This window comes from Labeo rohita, unplaced genomic scaffold (genome assembly GCF_022985175.1).
Source record: "Labeo rohita strain BAU-BD-2019 unplaced genomic scaffold, IGBB_LRoh.1.0 scaffold_321, whole genome shotgun sequence".
NCBI classification, from domain to species: domain Eukaryota; kingdom Metazoa; phylum Chordata; class Actinopteri; order Cypriniformes; family Cyprinidae; genus Labeo; species Labeo rohita.
In genome coordinates, this window is record NW_026129239.1 from 25,258 (window position 1) to 49,460 (window position 24,203).

Here is a 24,203-nt window from a genome sequence, read left to right on the forward strand (position 1 = left end):
CAAAAAATGACTATCGTTATTAATGTTGACAATCATGCCATTTTGTATAACACCATCTATGGTAGGGGCACAATTATCTGCGTACACAGCCAGCAAATGGGTTTAAAAACATGGAAAACTGTTATTGTCATAATTTATCTGTGCAATAATGTTAAAACAGGTCTTCATACGTTTATGGCCCCAAAGAAACACACAAGTCACACACACTAGCAGACCATAAACCACCTATCCATACACAAATACAAATCCCTCAAAAATCCCAATAAAATTAACAGTGGTTTACTACAGTGAAAGTGTACTTTGCAGGGCCGTTTCTAGCCATTTTGAGGCCCCAGGCGAAATCCCTACTGGCGCCCCCATTCTTTTCAGACACCAGTTTCTTATCAGATTTACATTAGCTGTCATACTAACATCACTAATTTGTGGAGATTCAGCACATTGTGAGTTCCACAAAATTGAACGCATTATTTGTAAATTGACTGTTAAGATAAAAATGTTGCACAATTTACTATCTGTAATACCATTGTGTAGCCACTAGATGCCTGTATAGCCCTATGTAACAATCAGCTAAGAAATTGTCATCACACATAAATTACTTTTATTACGTTTAGATATTATCAGTGGCTACTTTTTGTCTTTATCTTTTTTCTGTTATCAGAATGCAGCTACTTATTCCTTTGTTACTCACTGATGTGTGAACTTCCCCTTTAAATAAGACAACGCTCTGCCCTCTAAGTGTACAGTATGACACTGCCCCTTTAAGCGCTGTTAGAAGTGAATGAATTGATTTAGCATTTCGACACTTCCGTAAGTATGTGTTAAATTCGACAAAGCGGTTTAATAAAGAATGTATCTCGTGAATTAGCAAATTTTACTATACGAATATTTTTAAGTTGTTAATTTAAATATTAATGTTTTTTACTATAACAAACTGATCCTTTTTTGGGTAAAAACCAACACCTTTTGGACCAATCTTGCAACATGATTTCTCGACTGCCACAAATACTGCCTAAACAAAATACTCATTTTGTGCACGTGTTTTACTGTACCAAAATTTTAATTTGACCTTTAAATATAGGTTTATTGCATGGCCAAAAAAAAAAAAAAAAAAAATAAATAAAAATAAAAAATAAAAAACTGACAGAGCCCATTGATCGAATAGTGCTGTTGATAGCGGAACCCAAACGAACATTCGCAAACAGCGTCACAAACTTAGGTGGTTTGAACTACAGCTCTCCTGTGGTTAGAAGCATAGTTCATTGTTAGTAAGACATATGGGCTCAATAAATTAGGCTCTTGGGCACAATAAGCAAGCTAGCATGCAGTACAATCTATATCTTTCACTCGATCTAAATATAAATGCATTTTAATCTATGTATTTTTAAGCTTCCTCTGCAAGCGACGTTTTTGAATAGTGCGCATGCGCATAAATGCGCATAAATTATTACTCGGTGACGTCATTAACAACGGCCCTACATTGTTGAACTAATGTGGTTCAAACGACGGAGATGCGACCGTGTTCGGGAAACAGTCGTGACTAGCTAGTTCGTTTCCACAACAATGCGTCGTACTAAGGAGGTTAATCAGCGAGTTACGTCGTTGTACGGGAAACGCACCCCAGGTCATGTAAGATAAGCTTTATGTTTGAGCAAGCTTCACGAGCAGAATACAAGGTATAGGCTACATTTATGTGTTGCAAACATACTAACTAAAGTATTGGGATAAATGCTTATTAAAGCCCTGCACGGGCCTCATATATATGCCCTAGCCCGGCCCTTGTCCGACAGCTTATCAGAATTATCGGCCACACAGTCTGTTTGATAAATTTTGCCTTCTCAAATCATCACGACTTGTCTAAAATAAAATCTATAGATGAAGGCCTAAAAGAGTTCAAGTATAAAATGTTAGTTTCAACGTTAAACTTAGATGTGTGCTATTAGGCGGATATCCAATCATTTGTGCGGAGAGTGGAAGCTAAAGCCCCTTTGCAGGACATGCAGGCGCCAGAGCGGTAACTTGCATTATTTTTTTAGTGGAAACAATTTGAAATATTCCGTCATTTTTGCTCATAAAGGTAAAAGTAATACATCATTCGGAACTGTTAAGAGTCTACTTTTATTTGTGTGCGCTCACAATATCAACAAAACGGTGCTTTTATTAAATAAAGAAAACAAACATGATGCGCTTTCTGTTGCCTCAACAGGAGCGCTTCACACAAATGAACCGAAACTCAGCGAATACATACCTCACAGACATGATCCATATATCTATAGAAAGCTTGAAATTATTACGTAACGAAATAAAACAAATACTCTTTCACAAAAACAAAAACGTTTTTAATATGTAATCTGTAAGGAGGCATTTCTCTAAAGGCGCGTCCAAAGAGGAGATGGTGAGTCAGGATGGCAACTTCATCCTTGGGACACTGATTTAGAAAACACTGGTTTATTAATATATAATTGAAATATCTTCTTACTATTTACCAAGACATTGTAATTAATTTTGCCGGTGCTTTGTGGCAAGTTTCAGCCTATTGCCTGCGCTTGAATGCGGATGTCTTCCAGCTGCGCTGATTTGCTGCTGCTGCTGCTGGCGGAGACACTAAACGCTTTCCGATCCGGTCTCGAAAGTGAAAGTGAAAGCGAAAGTCTCGTGTTGTTTCCACCAGTGCGGTGGAATAACTATACCTAATAACTATACCTAATACACCTAATAACTATAACTAATATATATATACTGAAAAGAACTCTCGCCAGCATTATTGATAAATTCGCAACAGTTTTTATCAAAATAATTTAACGTTTTATGTTAGAAATGAGAAACCTCCCGGCGAAGAATTGCGCCGGCCTGGACAAACCACCTTTCTTCTTTTAGCTTTGTGAAATAAACTTGTAGGCTAAGTAAAACATGACAAGGGTTTAGGTAAAAGTAATTGAAATATATGGGGTATTCCCCTTATCTATTTCTATTCTATATTTTCATCTATTACATAAATAAATCCAGCCATTAAAATAATGTATTTTGAATGTACAGAATGTCTATTCTAATTTCTATTCTATATTTTAATCTATTTAAGTAAATAAAAACACTCTAAATGCAGTACGTGCGCTTACTGGCACCCCCGCCTGCTGGTGGCGCCCTATGCGACCGCCTAGCTCACCTGTGCCTAGAAACGGTACTGTCCATTAGACATTACAAATTGTAGCTTTAGAAATAAATATTTTATTTGATTCAACATAGAATGTGGAGAGTAAATGTGACAGATCAGCAGAAGCGTTTGGATCCATTTGCAGCTTTATTATCGAAGTAGGGTACAGACAGGGTCAAATCAACAGCAAACAGGGTCCACGGGGAATAGACAGACTCAGAAACGTAAGCCAGGCAAGGATTCGGGGCAGGCGGCAGAGAAACAAAACCAGTAAACAATCCAAGGGTCGAGGAACACAGAGAAGAATCACAAACGGGTAACAGTCCAGGTATGCAACGATAAAACAGTCCAGTAATATCCAAAACGCTCAGAAATGACAGCCGGGGCAAATCAAGACTTCGTGGAGAGGAGATGTGTGCGTGTGTGTTTTATACTGTGTGTGTGTAATGAGGTGCAGGTGTGTGAGTGACGTGTCAGTCCCAGGTATGAGGGGTTATGGGAGTTGGAGTCCGAATGAGACCGAATCAATATTCTGGCGAGGGTTCCCTCTGGTGGTGCGGAGGAGGCGGTACGGAAGCCTCCTCTGTAACAGAGCCCCTCCCCTGCGAGCGGCTCCTGACGCGAGGAGGTGCATGGCGCCGGGGTCTACCTCGGGGTCGAGGGGCCGGTTTCTCCGGGAACCTCCGATGAAATTCATCAGTGAGAGAGGGGTCGAGGATATCATCCGAGTTGACCCAGGAGCGTTCCTCCGGACCGAACCCCTCCCAATCGACCAGGTATTGCAGTCTGCCTCCCCGGCGCCTCGAATCCAGAAGTTCGTGCACCTGATAGGCCTCCTCGCCGTCGATCAAGATGGGGGCGGTCTGTGGACCGGCTTCTTCCTCTAACGCCTCCTCCGGACCCCCAGCGGGTTTCAGCAACGACATGTGAAAAGTGGGAGAAATGCGATAGTTAGCAGGTAAATCGAGACGGAAGGATACTGGAGTGATTTGTCTAATGATTTGGAATGGACCAACATACCTGGGACTGAGTTTTCTGCATGGGAGTTTGAGGCGTAGGTCACGGGTGGACAGCCATACCCATTGACCAGGGGTATAGCGAGGGCCTGGGCGGCGATGCAAGTTGGCCATCTGGGTCTGTCTTCTGACAGCGTGCGAGAGGTGTACGTGAGTCTGGTTCCATGTGTCCTCACTACGCTGTAACCAGTCATTGACAGAAGGGAGATCGGCTGGTTCACCTGTCCAGGGGAACATGGGTGGTTGGAAACCGAGGATACATTGAAAGGGGGTCATGCTCGTGGAGGGTTTAGTCAGGGAGTTCTGCGCATATTCTGCCCACATGAGGTAACGGCTCCAGTCGGATTGGTTACTATAACAATAACTTCTAAGGAATCTTATTATTTCTTGATTTAGGCGTTCTGTCTGACCGTTCGATTGTGGATGGTAGCCTGAGGTCAAGCTGACATTGACGCTGAATAGTTTGAAGAAGGCTGACCAGAGTCTGGAGGTGAATTGGGGTCCGCGGTCTGACACAATGTCTTCGGGGAGACCGTAGAACCGGAAGACTTGGTTACAAAGAAGTTCGGCGGCCTCCAAAGCGGACGGGAGCTTCGGGATAGGAATGAGGCGGCAAGCCTTGGAGAATCTGTTGACGATGGTGAAGATTACGGTGTTACCCTGCGAGCTCGGTAGATCAGTGATGAAATCTATGGCTATGTGGGACCATGGTCGTTGTGGCAGAGGCAATGGTTGTAAAAATCCAGCTGGCAGGTGCTTGGAGGGCTTGGAGGTCTGGCAGACAGAGCATCGGTTAACGAATTGTATGGTTTCTGTAGCAAGGGTTGGCCACCAGAAACGATTTCTTAGGAGATGGATCGTGGCATCGATGCCCGGGTGGCCAGAGCTAGGAACATTGTGAACCTGAGTGAGTACTCGTTCTCTGAGGGCCTCCGGGACAAACAGCTTTCCGGCTGGACATTCTGGTGGGGCGGATAATTGCTGATTAGCATTCTCAAATTCTCAACCGCCTACACCTTTCCGTCGTCCATAGCGACTCCCTCCTGGCTAATGATGTATCCGAGGAAGGTGGTGGATGTTTAGTGAAACTCGCATTTTTCTAGTTTGGCATAGAGCTGGTACTGGATGAGAAGTTTGAGTACAGACCTGACGTGCTGGATGTGTTCTGGCATGGAGTTGGAAAAAATCAAGATGTCGTCAATGTACACGATGACCCATTTGTCCAGCATGTCCCGGAAGACGTCATTCATGAAGGCCTGAAAGACTGACGGACTGTTGGACAACCCGAAGGGCATCACCCGGTATTCATAGTGCCCACTAGTGGTTGAAAAGGCCGTTTTCCACTCGTCCCCTTCTCTGATGCGGATTAAGTTGTAGGCATTACGTAAGTCCAGTTTAGTATAGTATTTAGCTTGACGAAGTTGTTCTAGAGCTGAGGGGACTAGTGGTAGTGGGTATCGGAATTTGATTGTTACCTCATTAAGGCCGCGGTAGTCAATGCAGGGTCGTAGGCCTCCGTCTTTTTTCTTTACGAAGAAAAATCCTGCAGAAGCCGGTGACGTGGATGGACGAATGAATCCCTTGGTTAGTTCCTCCCTGATGTATTCACTCATGGCTATCGATTCAGGCTGGGAGAGAGGGAAAATACGACCCTTAGGAGGCGACTGCCCTGGCAGTAACTCAATGGCACAGTCGACCGAGCGATGTGGTGGTAGTTGTGTTGCCTTAACCTTGCTGAAGGCCAGTCTCAGATCGTGATACATAGCAGGCAGTTTGGCCGTTTCGAGGTTGGCCTCTGGAGGCGGTGGTGAGCGGCGGACAATGGGCTGGATGGTGGAGACACAGTTCTTCTGACAGAAGTCACCCCATTGAAGTAATCTCCCCTCTCTCCATTTGATATATGGGTCATGTTTACGCAGCCAGGGGAGTCCTAGGATTAGCTTGTGGTGAGCAGATTGAATGGCGTAGAATTGGATAGATTCCTTGTGAAGGGCCCCGATGTGCATGAGGATGGTTTCAGTGACGCTCTGCACCCTCCCCTCTTCAAGGGGTCGGCCTCCACTGCCAGGAAAGAGGAAAACGGAGTGAGAGCAATATTATGTTTCCGAGCGAACTTGGTGGAAATGAAATTTCCTGCAGTGCCAGAATCGATTAAAGCAGTGGTTGATATAACCTGATTAGCGACATGCAAGACTACAGGTAGCTGGATGGTTGAAGAAGTATTTACACTCACCGCACGATTGGGACGGATGGGACAGGTGGACTTGGTGTGACCCGCCTGACCGCAGTAGAGGCAGAGATGATCCTGCATACGCCTCTCTCTTTCCTCCGGAGTAAGGTGAGTGTTGCCGATCTGCATGGGTTCCGAAGAATTGTGGGTTTCGGTAAATGACTGAGTCACGTTTCATGGGGAGCGTCGAGTACGAATGAGATTATCCACTTGAATGGTGAGCTCAATGAAGCTGCTGAGTGAACGACCCTCGTCGCGGCATGCCAATTCCGACTGGAGCTCTTGGTTGAGTCCGCGACGAAAAAGCAGCTTTAAAGTGTCCTCTACCCACGTTGTTTGGGCGGCCAGAGTGCGAAAAGATAGAGCGTAATCCGCTGCCGTTCTCCTTCCCTGCGACAAGTTTAACAACTCCTCACCCGCGCTTCTTCCTCCGGCAGGATGTTCAAAAACCTCGCGAAAATGTGCTAAGAAGTCGCCGAAGGTGGTATGAACAGGAGTGTCGGTCCTCCATACCGCCGTCGCCCAATCCAAAGCTCTTCCGGTTAGCAGAGCACAAACGAAAGCTATACGGCTCGAGTCTGTGGGATATAGAGCGGGTTGTTGATTTACAAACAATGTACATTGTAGTAAAAAGCCCTTACATTTGGTTGGATCGCCATCAAACTTTTCTGGGAAGGCGAGACGAGGACTGGTGGGCGCTGGAGGGCTTGCGACGGCTGGAGTAGCGGGAGTTGGAGGCGGCATGCTAGGCTCAGGAGTTATCGCTGCGGGGGTAATTTGTAGACCCTGCGAAAGTCATTGGTAACCAAAACACCTTTGTTACAAAAAAACCTTTCTTTTATGTTCCACAAAAGAAAGGTTTAAAACAACATGAGGGTGAGTAAATTATGTCCGAATTAATTATTATTATTATTTTTTTTTTTTTACATTTTTATTATTATTATATATATTTTTAATGAAATTATTATTTTAATAAGAAACTAAATCTGCCAGCAGGTGGTGGTAAATGTCTTTATGAGTCATTCATTTATTCATTCGATTCGTTTAAACAGCTGATTCATTTAGGAATTAAGTAAATGGCTCTCTCTATGAACAAGCTTTTGAATCATTGGTGCACACGATTCGTTCAAAATGCGGATTCATTCAGAAAATAAAGTCTTCCTGATGGCAAGAGCTGGAAGAGACTGTGGAAGGGATGGGTGGAGTCTTTCACAACACTGCTAGCTTTACTGGAGCATCGTGCAAGGAAAATGTCCAGAATGGAGGGGAGAGGGGCACCGATGATCTTTGCAGCTGTGTTCACTGTCCGCTGGAGGTTCTTGTGGTCGGCGGCACTGCATTTCACAGTACCAGACAGTGATGCAGCTGGTCAGCACACTCTCAATTGTTCTGCTGTAGAATGTGGTGAGGATGGGTGGAGGGAGACAGCAGTGTGAAGAACAGCGTGAAGAACAGCGTGAAGAACAGCGTGAAGAGCAGCGTGAAGAGCAGCGGGCTGAGCACACAAGCCTTGTGGGGCACCTGTGCTCAGTGTGGTAGTGCTGGAGGTCATTCTGATGGCATCATATATAGCATATATATAATATATATTATATATTACTAATCTATAAAAAATAATTAGAATTTTTATCTAAATAATTATCTTCTGAATTTGTATTTATCTGATCTTGAACATGATTCAATTATATATATAGCATATAATAATAATAATAAGTTTATGTTAAATATGTATTGTTTATATTTAAAAATATATAATTTGTTGTACCATTTGTTTTTTTTTTTTAAATTATTCATTATTAGTAGCATGGCAAATAAATACATTTGATTAAATAATACAATATTTACATATTAAATAATCACATATGCATCAAGATTTTATGGCATTATGAAATATGATGTATATTCATATTTTGCTGAACTATTGATCTGTTGCATTCTTTCTGGTAATGAATTATGCATTAAGTTATTACAAAGTATTTCCATTATGTTGACCTATACAACACCTTTCTATTCTAGTTTAATATTTCCATATTGAAAAAACATGTCAGTGGACATGTACTTTTTTCCTGTGTCCTAAATGCTGACTGTGGAAAGTGAATTTATGAACGTATGACTTGCAAAATACTGCACTTGTGCTGTAAACTGGTGACAACTGTGTTTTATCTTGTCACGATCTCTGCTTGCAAAAAGCACAGACACCCAGTATAGCAAATGCTATTCTCAGTGTGGGCTTTGAACAAGGGGAGGGGGACTGCAGTACACTTCCTTATCAAACCACAGATCTGAGTTCCTATCTAGCATCATGTCCAAAAGCATTTAAAATGTGGTGCAGATGTGAATAGTCTCAGACATCTGTAACAACTCATTATCAAAGCTTCAAGATCAACTTCAGATCAGAAAACATGAGGGCATCTACTTTGTGTCTGGTGTTCGGGCTGGTCCTGCTGATGACCTGGACTTCTGAGGCTGCACGTAAGTTCTCTTGAAATTCTTTTCTGACTAAATTATTGTCTATAAAGGTATAAGGTTGAACATAAATTTAAAGCGATTAAAGTATCAAATTAGAAACAAAATAATTTTACATCCAGGTACCATAGTGGAACCTTTGCATGTAATCAACAAAACATATACATATATATATATAGAGAGAGAGAGAGAGAGAGAGAAACAAAGAAACAAACCGATATGCTGATTAACCAGCCAAATATGGCTGGATAAGAAGACTGGTCCTTCACGGAGCTCTGTTCTAGAAAGGACCTTTATTTTGAGGATGAATGATATCAACACATATTTATATTTAACAAATTTTAAACAGGGTTGGATATGATTTGTTTTATGAAACTATATTTTAGAAAACATAACAATACATTTTATCTCACCAACAGCTCATGCCCCTGCAGTTCCTGAGAGGTGCTGCTTCAATTTTATTGGTTTTAAGATTCCAGGCAATAAAATTGTGAGTGCTGAGAAGACAGGTTCAGACTGCCCTCAAGCAGCCATTGTGTAAGTTTTTTTAAACTCAAAAATATATTATTTAGAAAAACTGCCATATGCTCCTGTTAAATTGTAAACAAATGATAAAATCAATTTTGTGAATGCTAGCAAAATGTGAATGTGAAAATCTGAACTTTCTCCCCTCAGGGTTACAACACAAAAAGGTTTAGAATTTTGTGTGAAACCAGACGAGCCTTGGATAAAGAAAGTGATGGAGCAGCTTGAAAAAAAAAAAGCAGGCTAAACAAAGTAAAAACTAATACTGTTACTGCTTTATACAACTGTCCTTTTTTAATAAATGTATTTTTGTATCTCCTGATTATTATTTCAAGCAACTGAATGTTAAACTGTCTTTATTTAGCACTCAATCTATGCAAATAAATATTAAAATGCACTGAGACCTGGTGTCAGACTCTTTCTAATGTGTGCATGTGCATATTCATGTAGGCCTATTAAAGTAGCATAAATAGTGGAAAAGACGGTATATAACTCTCATCAGCAGAACATCTCATGTTTAATAATGTAGAGTTTGGCAGAACAAACAACAGACAAAGATAACATAAAAATCTGAATCTGAAATTAACATATAAATATTCAAATAAAGAAACAGAATATATAAGATATAGTTGATTACATAAGACATATAGGTACTTTTATTTGCCCTTTCAATAAAATAGGATTTCACACACACACACACACACACACACACACACACACAAATACATAAAAAAAAAAAAATAATAATAATAATAAAAAATAAAAATCATTACAAGGATGCCATTCTAATTTTAAGATACAGAATACATATGTATGTATGCGTATATGTATATATGTATGTATATGTATATGTATATGTATATGTATATATCAGCTCATTAGGAAAAAGATCAATGAACTGAACTGAGTGTGTCAGATTTAGAAACATACAAAATGTGCAGAGCAGTGGAGTTGAGAGCCACTGTATAAGTATATGTACACTACCAGTCAAAAGTTTTTAAACAGTAAGATTTTTGATGGTTTTTAAAAAAATGTCTCTTCTGCTCACCAAGCCTGCATTTATTTGATCCAAGATACAGCAAAAACAGTACAAATTTTGATATATTTTTACGATTTAAAATAACTGTTTTCTATTTGAATATATTTTAAAATGTTATTTATTCCTGTGATTTCAAAGCTGAATTTTTAGCATCATTACACCAGTCTTCAGTGTCACATGATCTTTCTAATGTTCTGATTTGCTGCTCATTTATTGTTATTATTATTATTATTATTATTATTATTATTATGTTGAAAACAGCTGATTAGAATTTTTCAGGTTTCTTTAAGTAATAGAAAGTTCAGATGAACAGCATTTATCTGAAACAGAAATCTTTTGTAACATTATAAATGTCTTTATCATCACTTTTGATCAATTTAAAGCATCCTTGCTAAATAAAAGTTTTCATTTATATAATTCCCCCCTATAATTTACAAAAAAAGTACTCAACTGTTTTAAATATTGATAATGATGATGATGATAATGATAATAATAATAATAATAATAATAATAATAATTAAAAATGTTTCTTGAACAGCAAATCAGCATATTAGAATGATTTCTGAAGGATCATGTGACACTGAAGACTGGAGTAATGATGCTGAAAATTTAGTTTTGATCCCAGGAATAAATTACATTTTAAAATATATTCAAATAGAAAGCAGTTATTTTAAATATTAAAAATATTTCAAAATTCTACTTTTTTGCTGTATAAATAAATGCAGGCTTGGTGAGCAGAAGAGACTTCTTTAAAAAAAAAACATAAACTTACTGTTCAAAAACTTTTGACTGGTAGTGTATATGTATGTATATGTATCACTATATCAGCTTAGATATAAAATGGCATGTTTGTAATGATTTTTGTATGAAAATATTAAAACAACATACTACATTAAACCAGAAGATTTGTGTGTGGTTGTAGGTCCAGGAAACTCAGTAGAGGTGGGTGCTTGCTTATCAAACCTCATCAAAGTTTCTAGGTCTTCATGCTTGGAAAATATTTGAAGTGTAAAGCAAATTATAATTCACTCAGACATCTCTGAAAACATATCATCAAGCCTGTAGATCAACTTCAGAAACCATGAGAACATTTTGTATTTGGACTGGTTCTGCTGAAGGCCTGGACCTCTGAGATTCAAAGCAAATTCTCTTAAAGTCTGTATATTTAAGATGTTGTCAAAATGTAGTAAAAAACAAGCATCTCCAGTCTCTGAAAGGTGGTGTTTTAGTTTCACATCTCCTTTCTAACGAAATGCATTTTTGACAGACATAATGTGACAGGACTGACAACCCTTCTCTCATCTAGTCATTTAGGGTCCAAAACCTATACTGGCAACCCACCCCACCAGCACTCTCCCCCCGTCAGCAAATAACACCATTTTGAATTTAAACAAAAAATAATAATAAGACAAAACAAACATATTTTACATAATAGCAAACCTGAAAAATATATAATTTGTGACCATAGGTACTTGTAACCCTTCTACAGGCAAATACACAAGTACTAGGTTCGTAAGAGAGATTCAAGTAAGATCTTGCAACACAACGAATAGACAACACCTAGGAGTAGACTTTATGATGGATCTCCCTGTGTCTAATGAGAATACCTGCATACTGGTCATAGTCGATTGTTTCTCTAAGTTCTGTTGTCTGATACCACTTAAGAAATTACCTACAGCCCCGGAGACAGCTGAGCACCTCTTCAACCATGTCTTCCGTTATTACGGAATCCCTAAAGACATCGTATCAGATAGAGGGCCTCAATTCATATCCCGAATTTGGAAGTCGTTTTTTAAACTCCTAGGTGTGACCGTTAGCCTCTTGTCTGGATACCATCCTCAGACCAACGGACAGACCAAGAGGAAGATTCAAGAGTTGGGACGGTTCCTTCGGACATTCTGTCATGGTCACCAGAACTCCTGGAACCAGTTCTTGGGTTGGGCGGAATATGCCCAAAATTCACTGCGGCAACCTTTCACGGGACTCACACCATTCCAATGTGTTTTAGGTTTCCAGCCACCTCTCTTCCCATGGAACGGTGAACCATCGGATGTCCCCGCAGTGGATCACTGGTTCCGGGAGAGCGAGAGAGTCTGGGACGCCACTCACCATCATCTGCAGAGGGCAGTGAACAGATCCAAAGCTGTCACGGATCGCAGAAGGATCCCAGGTCCCACCTTCACTCCTGGTCAGAAGGTTTGGCTCTCTACTTGAGACATCCGTCTATGCCTGCCCTCTAAGAAGCTAAGTCCCAGATTCATTAGTCCCTTTACCATCCTGGAACAGGTCAATCCCATCACCTACAAACTTCAACTTCCACCTCAATATAGGATCCATCCCACTTTCCACGTTTCTCTGCTTAAATCCTGTCACGAACCTCTGCTTCCCTCCACAGAGCCTGGCCAGGAAGAGGAAATCCCCCCTCCGTTGGTGCTAGAGGAAGGGTCCATATACTCCGTCAAAGAGATTCTGCAATCCCGGCGTCGTGGTGGTCGTCTCGAGTACTTGGCCGACTGGGAGGGTTATGGACCAGAGGAAAGGTCATGGGTTCCACGTGATGACATCCTAGATCCTACTCTCATCTTGGAATTTCATGCAGCTCATCCTGAATATCCGGCACCTCGTGGGAGAGGTAGACCACCTCGGCGCCGGAGGTCTCGGCCCTCAGGAGTGGGCCGTGGGGCGGGGGGGAGGGGTAATGTCACGGATTGGCCAGGCTCTAACCTCAGTCACACCCAGCGATCACAATCACCAAAATACTAATCATGTCTCACCTGCACCTCATTACCGGCACCCTTTATATGCACACACCACACCACAGTCATTGTCCGGGCTCGTCCTTACGATGCGGACACATAGTGCTTCTCTCTCTGAGTTCACTACCAAATACTTACCTGCTGTTACTTACCTGTACCTCTTGTGTTTTAGTCCTGTCGTCCTTGTCTCCCGTTCCAGTCAGCGGTGTGTGTGTGTGCTCAGCTGCCCGCTCCAACCTGGATCATCTGCAAAAGGAAAAGATCTTTCATCATCAACGCTGTATCCAAACCATTCAGATCAAATCATCATCAGATCACTCACCTGTCAAGTCTCCACCGTCTTCATATTTCATCTGTCAAATTCAATAAACTGTGTTAACGTTTACTTACCTGGTTGTCCGTCTGCTTCTGTGACAGTTCCACAGCGATCTCCTGACAATATATACATATATATGCAACTCTTTCTTCAATCAGCAAAAAGACATGCTCTATTTGTGTGGTGCGATCTACGTAGTATGAAAACCTAACTTGCTTGAATAGATTCAACCTATGAGCGAAGGCGATAGGCGGGACAACATGCAATACAGTATTTTGATTGGCTTTAAGAAAGAGTAACTTAGGTATTGATTGTTACTATTTTAAATTAAATTCTTCTACTTCGTAACGGGGTTACATCCACCCCTTCTAAACTAGCATGAGTCCCTTCATGTTATCCTCAGAAATATTGATGCTCCCTACATCAATTAACACTTTGTTGAAACTCTTCAATATTGTCTGAGCAAAAGAAATAAGGGGATTACCCAGGATTGGGTATGTAAGCTTCCCAGGTGCTCTTCTAGTTCGCTCAAATCTTCGAAGATTTTCCCCAGTGTCTTGGACATCACAATCTGCAGTTGTCAATTCTATAGGTACAACATCATTGGCATCTGTTTGTTGATTGCTTTCTTCCTGATTTTGATCTGTGTTTGATTCTGACAAGTCTAACAAAGGAACATCATCATCGTCTTCCAGAGGAACTTCATATAGGGGCTCCGACATCTCCAACAAAGGCGAGTCTAAAGACTGTCCCATTTGCCTTTGGTTTTCTGCAATTCTGTCCGAGTGGGAGTCAGATATGGCTGGTGGGGTCTCTGATGTTGGTTGTTCCCTTTCATTACTTGACTTTACAATTCCATCTGCGGCCTGTCCCTTTGGAATTTCATAGACTTTAATAAACCTTTTTTCCAGAACAGGAATGTCCACAGGATTGACAAAATCATCTTCTACTTCAATGTAAGGCATCTCCTCATCCGGCTGGACAGGACTACTCCTTGTTATGGGTTTCTTTTGGACAGTGTCTGATCTCACATCATCATCTTTAACATCAGAGAGGAATCCACAAGGTAATAACATATCTCTGTGTAAGGTACGTAGGGGTCCAGCTTTACCCTCGGGGCACACAGTACAGACTGGTACGTTCTCCACCTTCTTTTGCACAATACAGATTGCAGACTCCCAACGATCACAGAGTTTGTGCTTGCCGCGTAACTTAAGATTACGGACCAAAACTCTGTCTCCAACATCAAGTGTGGATTCTCTTACTCTGATATCAAATCTTTCTTTGTTTTTCCTAACCACTTTCTGTGCATTTTTTATGGCCAATTGATAACTTTCCTCCAGGTGGGATTTGAGGGATTTCACATACTGAGAATGGGATATGGATGTGGTCCCTCTAACTGGCAATCCAAATGCGATGTCAATAGGCAACCTGGGTTGACGACTGAACATAAGGTGAGTTCATAAGGTGAGAACCCAGTAACGTCATTTCTTGTGCAATTATATGCATGAGTGAGAGGTTTCACATGTTCGCGCCACTTTGTCTTCTGCTTATCCTGCAGCATTCCCAACATACTCAGAAGAGTGCGGTTATAACGTTCCACGGGATTTCCCCTGGGATGATGGAGACTTGTCCTGACCTTACGGATACCGGCTAAAGAGCACAGATCGCTGATGGTTTTAGATTCAAAATCCCGTCCCTGATCGCTATGGAGGCGCTCTGGGAACCCATAATGGACAAGAAAATGTTCCCAGAGGCATCTAGCAACGGTACTGGCCTTTTGATCTTCAGTAACTACCAGAATGTCTTTTGTATTATAACTGTCTGGTTCCAGGGACAAAAAGTCCATACAGACCAGTTCCATAGGTCTACTGGTCTGTATGTTTACCAGGGGTGCTGCTTTCTCTGGCTGACTTTCCTCCTCACACATCTTCCGCAGGTTCTGATTTTAGTCTCAACGTCCGATGACATCTTTGGCCAATAGAACCTTGCCCTAACCGGCTCGAGTGTCGGTTCAAAACCGAAGTGACCCATTTCATTGTGAAGACTATCAAGATCTGACGACCTCAACACAGAAGGTAAGACAAACTGGTAAACTGATCTATGGTCACATTGTCGTCGCCTGTACAACAGACCATCTACCATTTCAAGGCGGTTCATCTCTCTGAGTAACAAGCAAAATTCAGCGGGTTCTGCTTTGAGATTGGGTGGTGCAGGCTCTCCCAACTGTATCATATTAAGAATTCTACTAATTATTGGATCCTTTCTTTGCAGATCAGCTAACTCAGCATTGCTATACTTGGGAACAGTGGTAAGACCGTAAGACAACTCGCCTTCATTGAATGCTTCAGGAATGGCATTAGAATGTATAGCAAGGGATTCTATTAGACAGGGTGGTACATCTCCCTCTTCATTGGCCATGATGTGTTTCTGACAGGTCGCCTTAACTGCTTCAACAGGGTACAGGTCAGAGGTGAAATGACTGGAAATAAACTGAAGTATCCTGGAACTCTTTTCTTCAGAAGGTTTGTTATTCTCGCACTCACCATGGGGCCTGCGGGAAAGGCCATCCGCATCATGGTTTTGCCTACCTGCTCTATATGTGATATTAAACGTAAACGTAGAAAGCGCAGCTAACCATCGATAGCTTGCCGCATCTAACTTTGCTGTTGTTAAAACATATCTCAATGGATTGTTGTCAGTCAGGACAGTAAACACATTGCCATATAAGTAATCATGGAATTTTTCAGTAACTGCCCATTTCAGGGCCAAAAATTCCAGTTTATGTGCTGGATAACGGGATTCACTCTGTGACAATCCTCTACTGGCATAGGCAATTACACGGTCCTGTCTGTTCTGCTTCTGATATAACACTGCCCCCAAACCAGTTGTACTGGCATCAGTGTGTAATGTATAAGGTAACTGCAGGTCAGCAAATCCTAAAATTGGGGATGATGTTAACTTATGAATGATTGTTTCAAAAGCCTCTTGGCACGCAGGTGTCCATCTTTCAGCAAATGGATCTTTGGGATTGAGATATTTGCTACCTGCTTTAGCCATCACACACCCTTTTCGGACAGGTGGATAACCAGATGTAAGGTTGGTTAAAGGCTTTACTATCTTTGAATAATCCTGGACAAACCTGCGATAATAGCCTGAAAATCAGAGGAAAGACGTCAACTCCTTTAAGGTTTGGGGTCTTGGCCAGGTCTTAAGTGCTCTTACTTTCTCTGGATCTGTCTCCACACCTTTATCTGACACAATATGGCCTAAGTAACGTAATGAAGTTTGAAAAAAATGACACTTATCAGATGATAGCTTAAGGCCGCATTCCCTCAAACGATCAAAAACATGTGTCAGCCGTACCTCATGCTCTTCCAATGTCTTGGAAAAGACAATTAAATCATTGAAGAAAACTAGCACTTCTCGCAAATTGATGTCTCCCATGCACTTCTCCATCAACCGCTGGAAAGTGCTTGGAGCATTTGTGATCCCTTGTGGCATACGATTCGATTCCAAAAATCCCAAAGGACATACAAAAGCTGTTTTTTGTTTGTCACTTTCCTCCATTTCTATTTGGTAGAACCCTGACTTGAGGTCCATGACTGAGAACCACCGAGATCCACTGAGCGCACAGAAGGATACCTCCAGGTTAGGCAATGCATATGCATCCTTAATGGTTCGTAAATTAAGCCTCCGATAACCAACGCACAGCCTCACATCACCATTTCTTTTGCATACAACCACAATAGGGGATGAAAATGGAGACTCAGATTCCCGGATGATGCCTGCATCTAGGAGGGATTGTAAGTGTTTTTTGACAGCCTCATAATCTTGTGGGTGTATGGGAAGAGAACGCTGCTTGAAAGGAGTTTCATCTGATAATTTAATCCTATGTTTGACTTTTGTCGCATGACCATAATCCAGATCATGTTGTGCAAAAACATCAGAATAACTGTTCAGTTTGGCAGTTATATGTTTCTTCCACTCCTCTGAAAGAGGGGAGTTTCCAAAGTCAAACTTTAAGTTTGGACGAGTGTCGACATTCTGCTGGCTAGAGCAGTAAGCAGCTGGTTCCGCTTGATCAGGGTGAATATTCCAGATTATGTCATGTGGTACAGACAACTCAGCAATTACACAGTTAATGGGAATTGTTATATCATGATCTGTTTCATTTCTCACTTGCACAGGAGTTTTAAAAGGGATTGTTTCTGGTAAGGAAATTAAACAGCTGTCAATGAAAATTCCACCAGGTAAGGATGAAATTGACAGGTGCTCAAGTAATGCAAACTGTTCATAACTGGCAGGCTTTGTGTTCACACAGCCCTATAGGATTACTTTCTGGCCAGCAGGAACAACTTTTGGCTCATGGTTTTTTAGCCTGGCTATTCCAAATTTACCACTCGAACTCTGTTGATGCCTCAACTGTAGGGTTTTGAGAATTTGAGCGTAACCATAGAATGGAGTGCTTCCAGAAGAGTTCATATCACAGTGTTGCTCATATAAGGAATCAAGAGTGTTTGTTCCTATTATGACTGGTATGCTGCTATTAGACCGAGTGTCTGGTACTATCAGAGCCAAGGTATGCATTTGAGGTTCTGAGTTGATGAACCCTTTAGGGAACTGAACACTGACTTGCACATAACCAGTATATGGAACCTTTTGGCCGTTGGCTCCTTCAACTTCTAGGACTTCACTCACAGATCTAATGGGATGCTCAGAGAGGTGTTGATTATAGAATGTTTGAGAGATTAATTGATACCGGTTCACAGAGTACAACAAACAGTTGCAATCAACTCCTTCCAGTTTCACATTAGCTGTAACTTTACTTCCAATCAATCCCTTTGGAAGTACAATGTGATGAGCTTGATGCTCATTAAGTGCTACTTTGAATCTAGGCCTGTTTTGGGAGCCTGTCTGTGGTTCAGTTCCTGTCAGCTCCTCGACAGGAACTCTTATTAGTTTAAAGGAGGGGAGGCTTTTTGTTTGGCCACACATCTTCTTCCTTCTCCCAGGCCTCTTGTTTCCTCTGCAGCTCTTTTCTTTTTGCCGAAACAAGTGCTGGGTTAGGGGGATTATTGCAGCTGTTGGTGATGTGACCATCCTCACCACACTGGAAACAATACCAAGGCTTTGGTCTTTTGCTTACCCTAGAAGTGTTGGTCGCTTCTTGTTTCTTGGGTGTGTGGTTCTCACTTAATTTGGATTTTTTTTCCTTTGTCGCTTTAACCTTTCCTGAGACCTCTCTTTTGGAAGTGGTAAGAGCTGCCAGTTGTGCTTGAAGGTCAGCTATTTGTTTCTGAATCTGCTTCACAGCTGAAGAGGAACTATCAACTAGCTTACTCGCAGCAAAGCCATCGGATTCCAAAGGAAACGTGACTTGGGTGTTGGACAGTGCTTTTGCTTTTGCAAGCCCTAAATGCTGCTTCATCCTGCTGTCTTTAGCTGCTATCCTATCTTCTTCCGTCCTAAGTAGCAACAAAAATTCAGTAAAGGTAGGGGGATGATGTTTCTTCTGCTCAAGCTGCAGTGTGCTAATTATGTTATTGTTCCAGCACCCTCTACAAAATTGCTTGAGGAGCTGTTTGTTTGCATCACTGTCTGAAATAGCTTTCTTTTTCAGGATAATGTTTAAAGCTATTTGACGCTGCAGATAGCTAGATGGCTTCTCACCGTGGTTTTGATTAGTGTTAAGGAATTTTACGAAGAGCTCGTCTCCGTCCTCAACAGTTGCATAAGCTGAGTCAAGCAAATCCAGATAGGCCTTTGAAGTAGCTCTAGGACCTAATGGTTTGACCACATCAGCTGCGGGAGGTAGCAGACTGTCCACAATTCTCCTCACCATCATCACATCTGATAGAGAAGAATCAGTCATGTAAAACTCCAGACTGCTGCGCCACGTATCATAATCAACTTCGTAGTTAGGACAAGGAACTCTACCTGAAAAAGGCTTTAGCCGGACAGTAGACTGGAAATGAGTAGCCATTTCAGTGTTCTTCACTATATGTTCTACAACTACACGCTGCACTTCTGGTGTACTCAATTGATCAGGGGATAGCTGAAAAGTCTTTTCTGCAGATGAAGGTAAAACTTTGGGCTCTATGTGTGGTGGTCCATGAGGGGAAGTGCTTGGTTCAGAACAAAAGTCAGGTTCTTGCACAGTATGTGCACAGTACAAAGATTCGTGAGCTGATGAAGGCATTTCAACTGTCTCTTTGAGTGGTGAGACTGGACTGGGTTCCTGAGATATTTTTGACCCTGTAATATGCTCACACTCTCCAACAGACTCAGCACAGTGATTCTGCCAAGCTCCTCTTTGAGAACATCCTCGAAGGGTTTACCACTCAATTTAGCTAAGTTTTTCAACTCAGACAGAAAGGTACTTGTGGCTGCTGAACCTTTCGCATTACTATAGACACTGGATAGGCTTGCAACGTGGTGAATTATATTAGGATTAGCGATACTTGGTCTATCTAAAGGTAAGCTATCCTGAAGGGCCTCCACTGCATCACCATGTGTATACTCTACAATGGCCTGTTTGCCATGTTCTGAATCGGAAGAGGCAATCTCAATTAATCTTGAAATTGAACCAAACTGTTTGAGATAATCAAAGACCTCTTCATCTACTTTAGTGCCACCTAACCCACTGACAATAACAGAATTTGGGACTTTAATATTATATTATTTATATTCTGAAAGGTATTTTAAAAATACTCTTTTCGTAACATTCAGTTGTGATTATTTGTCTTACAACAGAATCTCCTGGCTGGCTCGCCAAGATTTTATGTGTAACCCTTCTACAGGGAAATACACTAGTACTAGGTTCGTAAGAAATTCAAGTAAGATCTTGCAACACAACGAATAGACAAATTCTTTTGACAAGTTTCAATGTAACTTTAGTAGAAAGTATTGTACAGAATAACAATAGAATACAGCCGGCACAAACAAAATGAAATAAAACCCCCTTTTTTCAATCAAACGTTGGTGTGTGCATTTATCAGTGTATGTGTATTAGATGCAACCAGTTCGGCAATCCATGTAGTCTTTCAAAAGTGGTAAAGAAACAAAATGTTCTCCAGTGTCTGTTAATTCCTTTGTTGGTAACAGTCCTACCGCATGATGGTTCTCAGAACGTCCAAGTTCAAATTCTCAATCAGACAGGGAATCCAGGAAATCCAATGGGTGGCTCGCCATCAAATGTTCAACACTTTCACAATAGCAACAACGGAAAACCCTCGTTGTGGAAAGACCCGACCTGCATTTACAAAACAGGTAACTGTAAAACACTTGTTTAAACATTCACATCATCAATTAGGCCTAAAGATCACAGTTTCCATGAAAATAAGTTCCATATTTTACAAATATGAATACTGCATTTGAGAAAAATCAATAAAACTAATGCATTTGAATTTCTTCATCTGATAAAATAACCAGTAAACATTCTCTCAATTGTAAAGATTATAATGTAAGTTCCACAGTACAAGAGAAATTAATACATCAATATGTATTATTTCTAACGAAAATAGATCTTACTTCCCCATTTAGGGTGAACGGCTCATATAGCTCACAAAAACAACTTTTATATCCTAACATAACAATTAATAAACAACACAAAACTTCATATAGAAAATGAAAACATAAAAGACAAACATTTCACCGAAATTAGCCAATATTGTAACCGAAATTAGCCAATATTGTAACTTGATCTTAATTACTGACAGCATGTTATGCAGTTACAGGGCATGTTGTTTAGCCAATTAGGCTAATCACTTAATATAGGGCCCGAGCACTGCAGTGCGAGGACCCTATTTAGGGCCCGAGCACTTGCGAGGACCCTATTGGAATTGCTCTGTTTATTAGGGCCCGAGCACTCTGCGAGGACCCTATTGGAATTGCTCTGTTTATTTCTTCTTCTTCTTCTTCTTCTTCTTCTCCAAAGTAAAAAGTCTTTTGAGGGCCTAAACATGCTCGAAAACTCATGAAACTTTGCACACGCATCAGTCCTGGCGAAAATTTACATCTGATATGGTTTTCAGAAGTGGGTGTGGCAAAATGGCTCGATAGCGCCACCTATAAAATTTCAACGGAGTGCGCCTCGAGCTGCGTTTCACGTACATGTACGAAACTCGGTACACAGGTGTAGCACACCAGTACCTACAAAAAAGTCTCCTGGTACAACATCCTAAACCCAACAGGAAGTCCGTTATATTGAATTTCCTGTACGATTTTTGTGCAGTTTTTGCCATTTTCAGGCCTCGTACTTTAACGAACTCCTCCTACAGTTTTTATCCGATCATCTTCAAATTTGCTGAGTGTTATCATAAGGCCCTTGCGATGTTAAATTGCAAAGCTTTTGAGTTTTCGTCGAGGGGCGTGTCCGTGGCGGCCTGACAAAGTTCGACGTGTCGCCATGAAAAAGGAAGTGGCTGTAACTCAGGCAAACAATGTCCGATCTGCCTCAAACTTCACAGGTGTGATAAGAGTCCGATCCTGAACACATGTCAGTGCCCATATTCAGTTATAGTCATAGCGCCACCAGCTGACAACAGGAAGTGACATGTTTAACACTGTTACGGACTCCTAGCAACATATTAAAAAGCATTAGCAAGTTTTAAATAGGCTAGCAACATGCTACAATCATGCTACAACATGCTAGCAACACTTAGCTAAGAGCTAATGCATGCTATTAATACAAAGAAAAAGAAAATTGCTGTAACTCATGCACACAATGTCCAATCTGACCCAAATTTAATATTCAACATGCTACGAACATAGTAAAGCATGCTAGCAACACTTAGCTAATATGCTAACATGCTAATAATACAATGAAACAGGAAGTTACTCTAACTCAGGCATACAATGTCCAATCTACCCCAAACTGAACATGTTTGATAAGAGCCCTGATCTGAACACATGTCCATGCCCATATTCAGTTATAGTCATAGCGCCACCTGCTGGCAACAGGAAGTCACATGTTTAATACTGTTGTGGATGCCTAGCAACATTTTAAAAATATCAACAAGTGTTAAATAGGGTAGCAACATGCTACAAACATGCTATAACATGTTAGCGACACTTAGCTAAGTGCTAAAGCATGTTATTAATGCAATGAAACAGGAAGTTACTGTAACTCAGGCATACAATGTGCAATCTGACCCAAACTTAACATGTTTGATAAGAGTCCTGGCCTGAACACTTTTACGTGCCAATATTCAGTTATAGTCATAGCGCCACCTACTGTTAACAGGAAGTGACATGTTTAACACTGTGATACACTATTATCAACACACTAAAAAGCCACTGAGTGCTAAACTAGTTAAAAACACATTCAAACATGCTAGCAACACTTACATAGTGCTAAAGCATGGTGTTAAAGACATAAAACAGGAAGTTGTTGTAATTCATGTAAACAATGTCCAATCTGCCCCAAACTTCACATGTTTGATGAGAGTCCTGGCCTGAACACATATACATGCCCATATTCAGTTATAGTCATAGCGCCACCTGCTGGCAACAGGAAGTCACATGTTTAACGGTGTTACTGACTCCTAGCAACATATTAAAAAGCGTTAGCAAGTTTTAAATAGGCTAGCATCATGTTACAATCATGTTAAAACATGCTAGCGACACTTAGCTAAGAGCTAAAGCATGATATTTATACAAAGAAAAATTGCTGTAACTCATGCATACAATGTCCAATCTGCCACAAGCTTAATATTGAACATGCTACAAACATAGTAAAGCATGCTAGCAACGCTTAGCTAATATGCTAAAGCATGTTAATAATACAATGAAATAGGAAGTTACTGTAACTCAGGCATACAATATCCAATCTGCCCCAAACTTAACATGTTTGATAAGAGTCCTGGCCTGAACACATGCCCATGCCCATATTCAGTTATAGTCATAGCGCCACCTGCTGGCAACAGGAAGTCACATGCTTAATACTGTTATGGATGCATAGCAACATTTTAAAAAGTATCAACGAGTGGTAAATAAGGTAGCAACATGCTAGAAACATGCTAAAACATGTTAGCAACACTTAGCTAAGTGCTAAAGCATGTTATTAATGCAATGAAACAGGAAGCTACTGTAACTCAGGCATGCAATGTCCAATCTGCCCCAAACTTAACAGGTTTGATAAGAGTCCTGGTCTGAACACATTTACGTAACAATATTCAGTTATAGTCATAGCGCCACCTACTGTCTACAGGAAGTGACGTTTAACACTGTGATACACTATTAGCAACACACTAAAATAAGCCACTGAGTGCTAAACTTGCTAAAAACATACTCAAACATGCTAGCAACACTTACCAATTGCTAAAGCATATTGTTAAAGCCACGAAACAGGAAGTTGTTGCAATTCCTGCAAACAATGTTCAATCTGCCCCAAACTTCACGTTTGATAAGAGTCCTGGCCTGAAGATATCTACATGCTCATATTCAGTTAAAGTCATAGCGCCACCTGCTGGCAACCGGAAGTGACATGTTTAACACTGTGATGGTCTATTAAAAGCACAGCAAAATATGCCATATTGTGCTAAACATGCTAGAAACACTTTCTAAGTGCTAATACATGCTATTAATGCCATGAAACAGGAAGTTGTTGTAACTCAGCTATACAATGTCCGATCTGCCCCAAACTTCATATGTTCGATAAGAGTCCTGGCCTGAACACATCTAAAGGCCAATATTCCATTACAA

At 41.0% G+C, this 24,203-nt stretch overlaps 1 protein-coding gene across 2 annotated transcripts in view; it reads left to right on the plus strand.

Annotated features, from left to right (window-relative positions):
• Positions 1–8,702: 8,702 nt before the first annotated feature.
• The window catches only part of LOC127160301 (C-C motif chemokine 4 homolog), a 39,949-nt gene continuing 24,448 nt past the window's right edge, over positions 8,703–24,203 (plus strand). Inside the window, exons 1-3 of one of the 2 annotated variants that reach the window (XM_051102964.1) lie at positions 8,703–8,866; positions 9,280–9,397; positions 9,536–9,602. In XM_051102964.1, coding sequence (XP_050958921.1) covers positions 8,797–8,866; positions 9,280–9,397; positions 9,536–9,602 — 255 coding nt within the window. In that variant the 5' untranslated portion in view covers positions 8,703–8,796. Of the gene's footprint in view, positions 8,867–9,279; positions 9,398–9,535; positions 9,789–24,203 lie in introns of those variants that run through there. The other variant, XM_051102963.1, reaches the window with a different exon arrangement.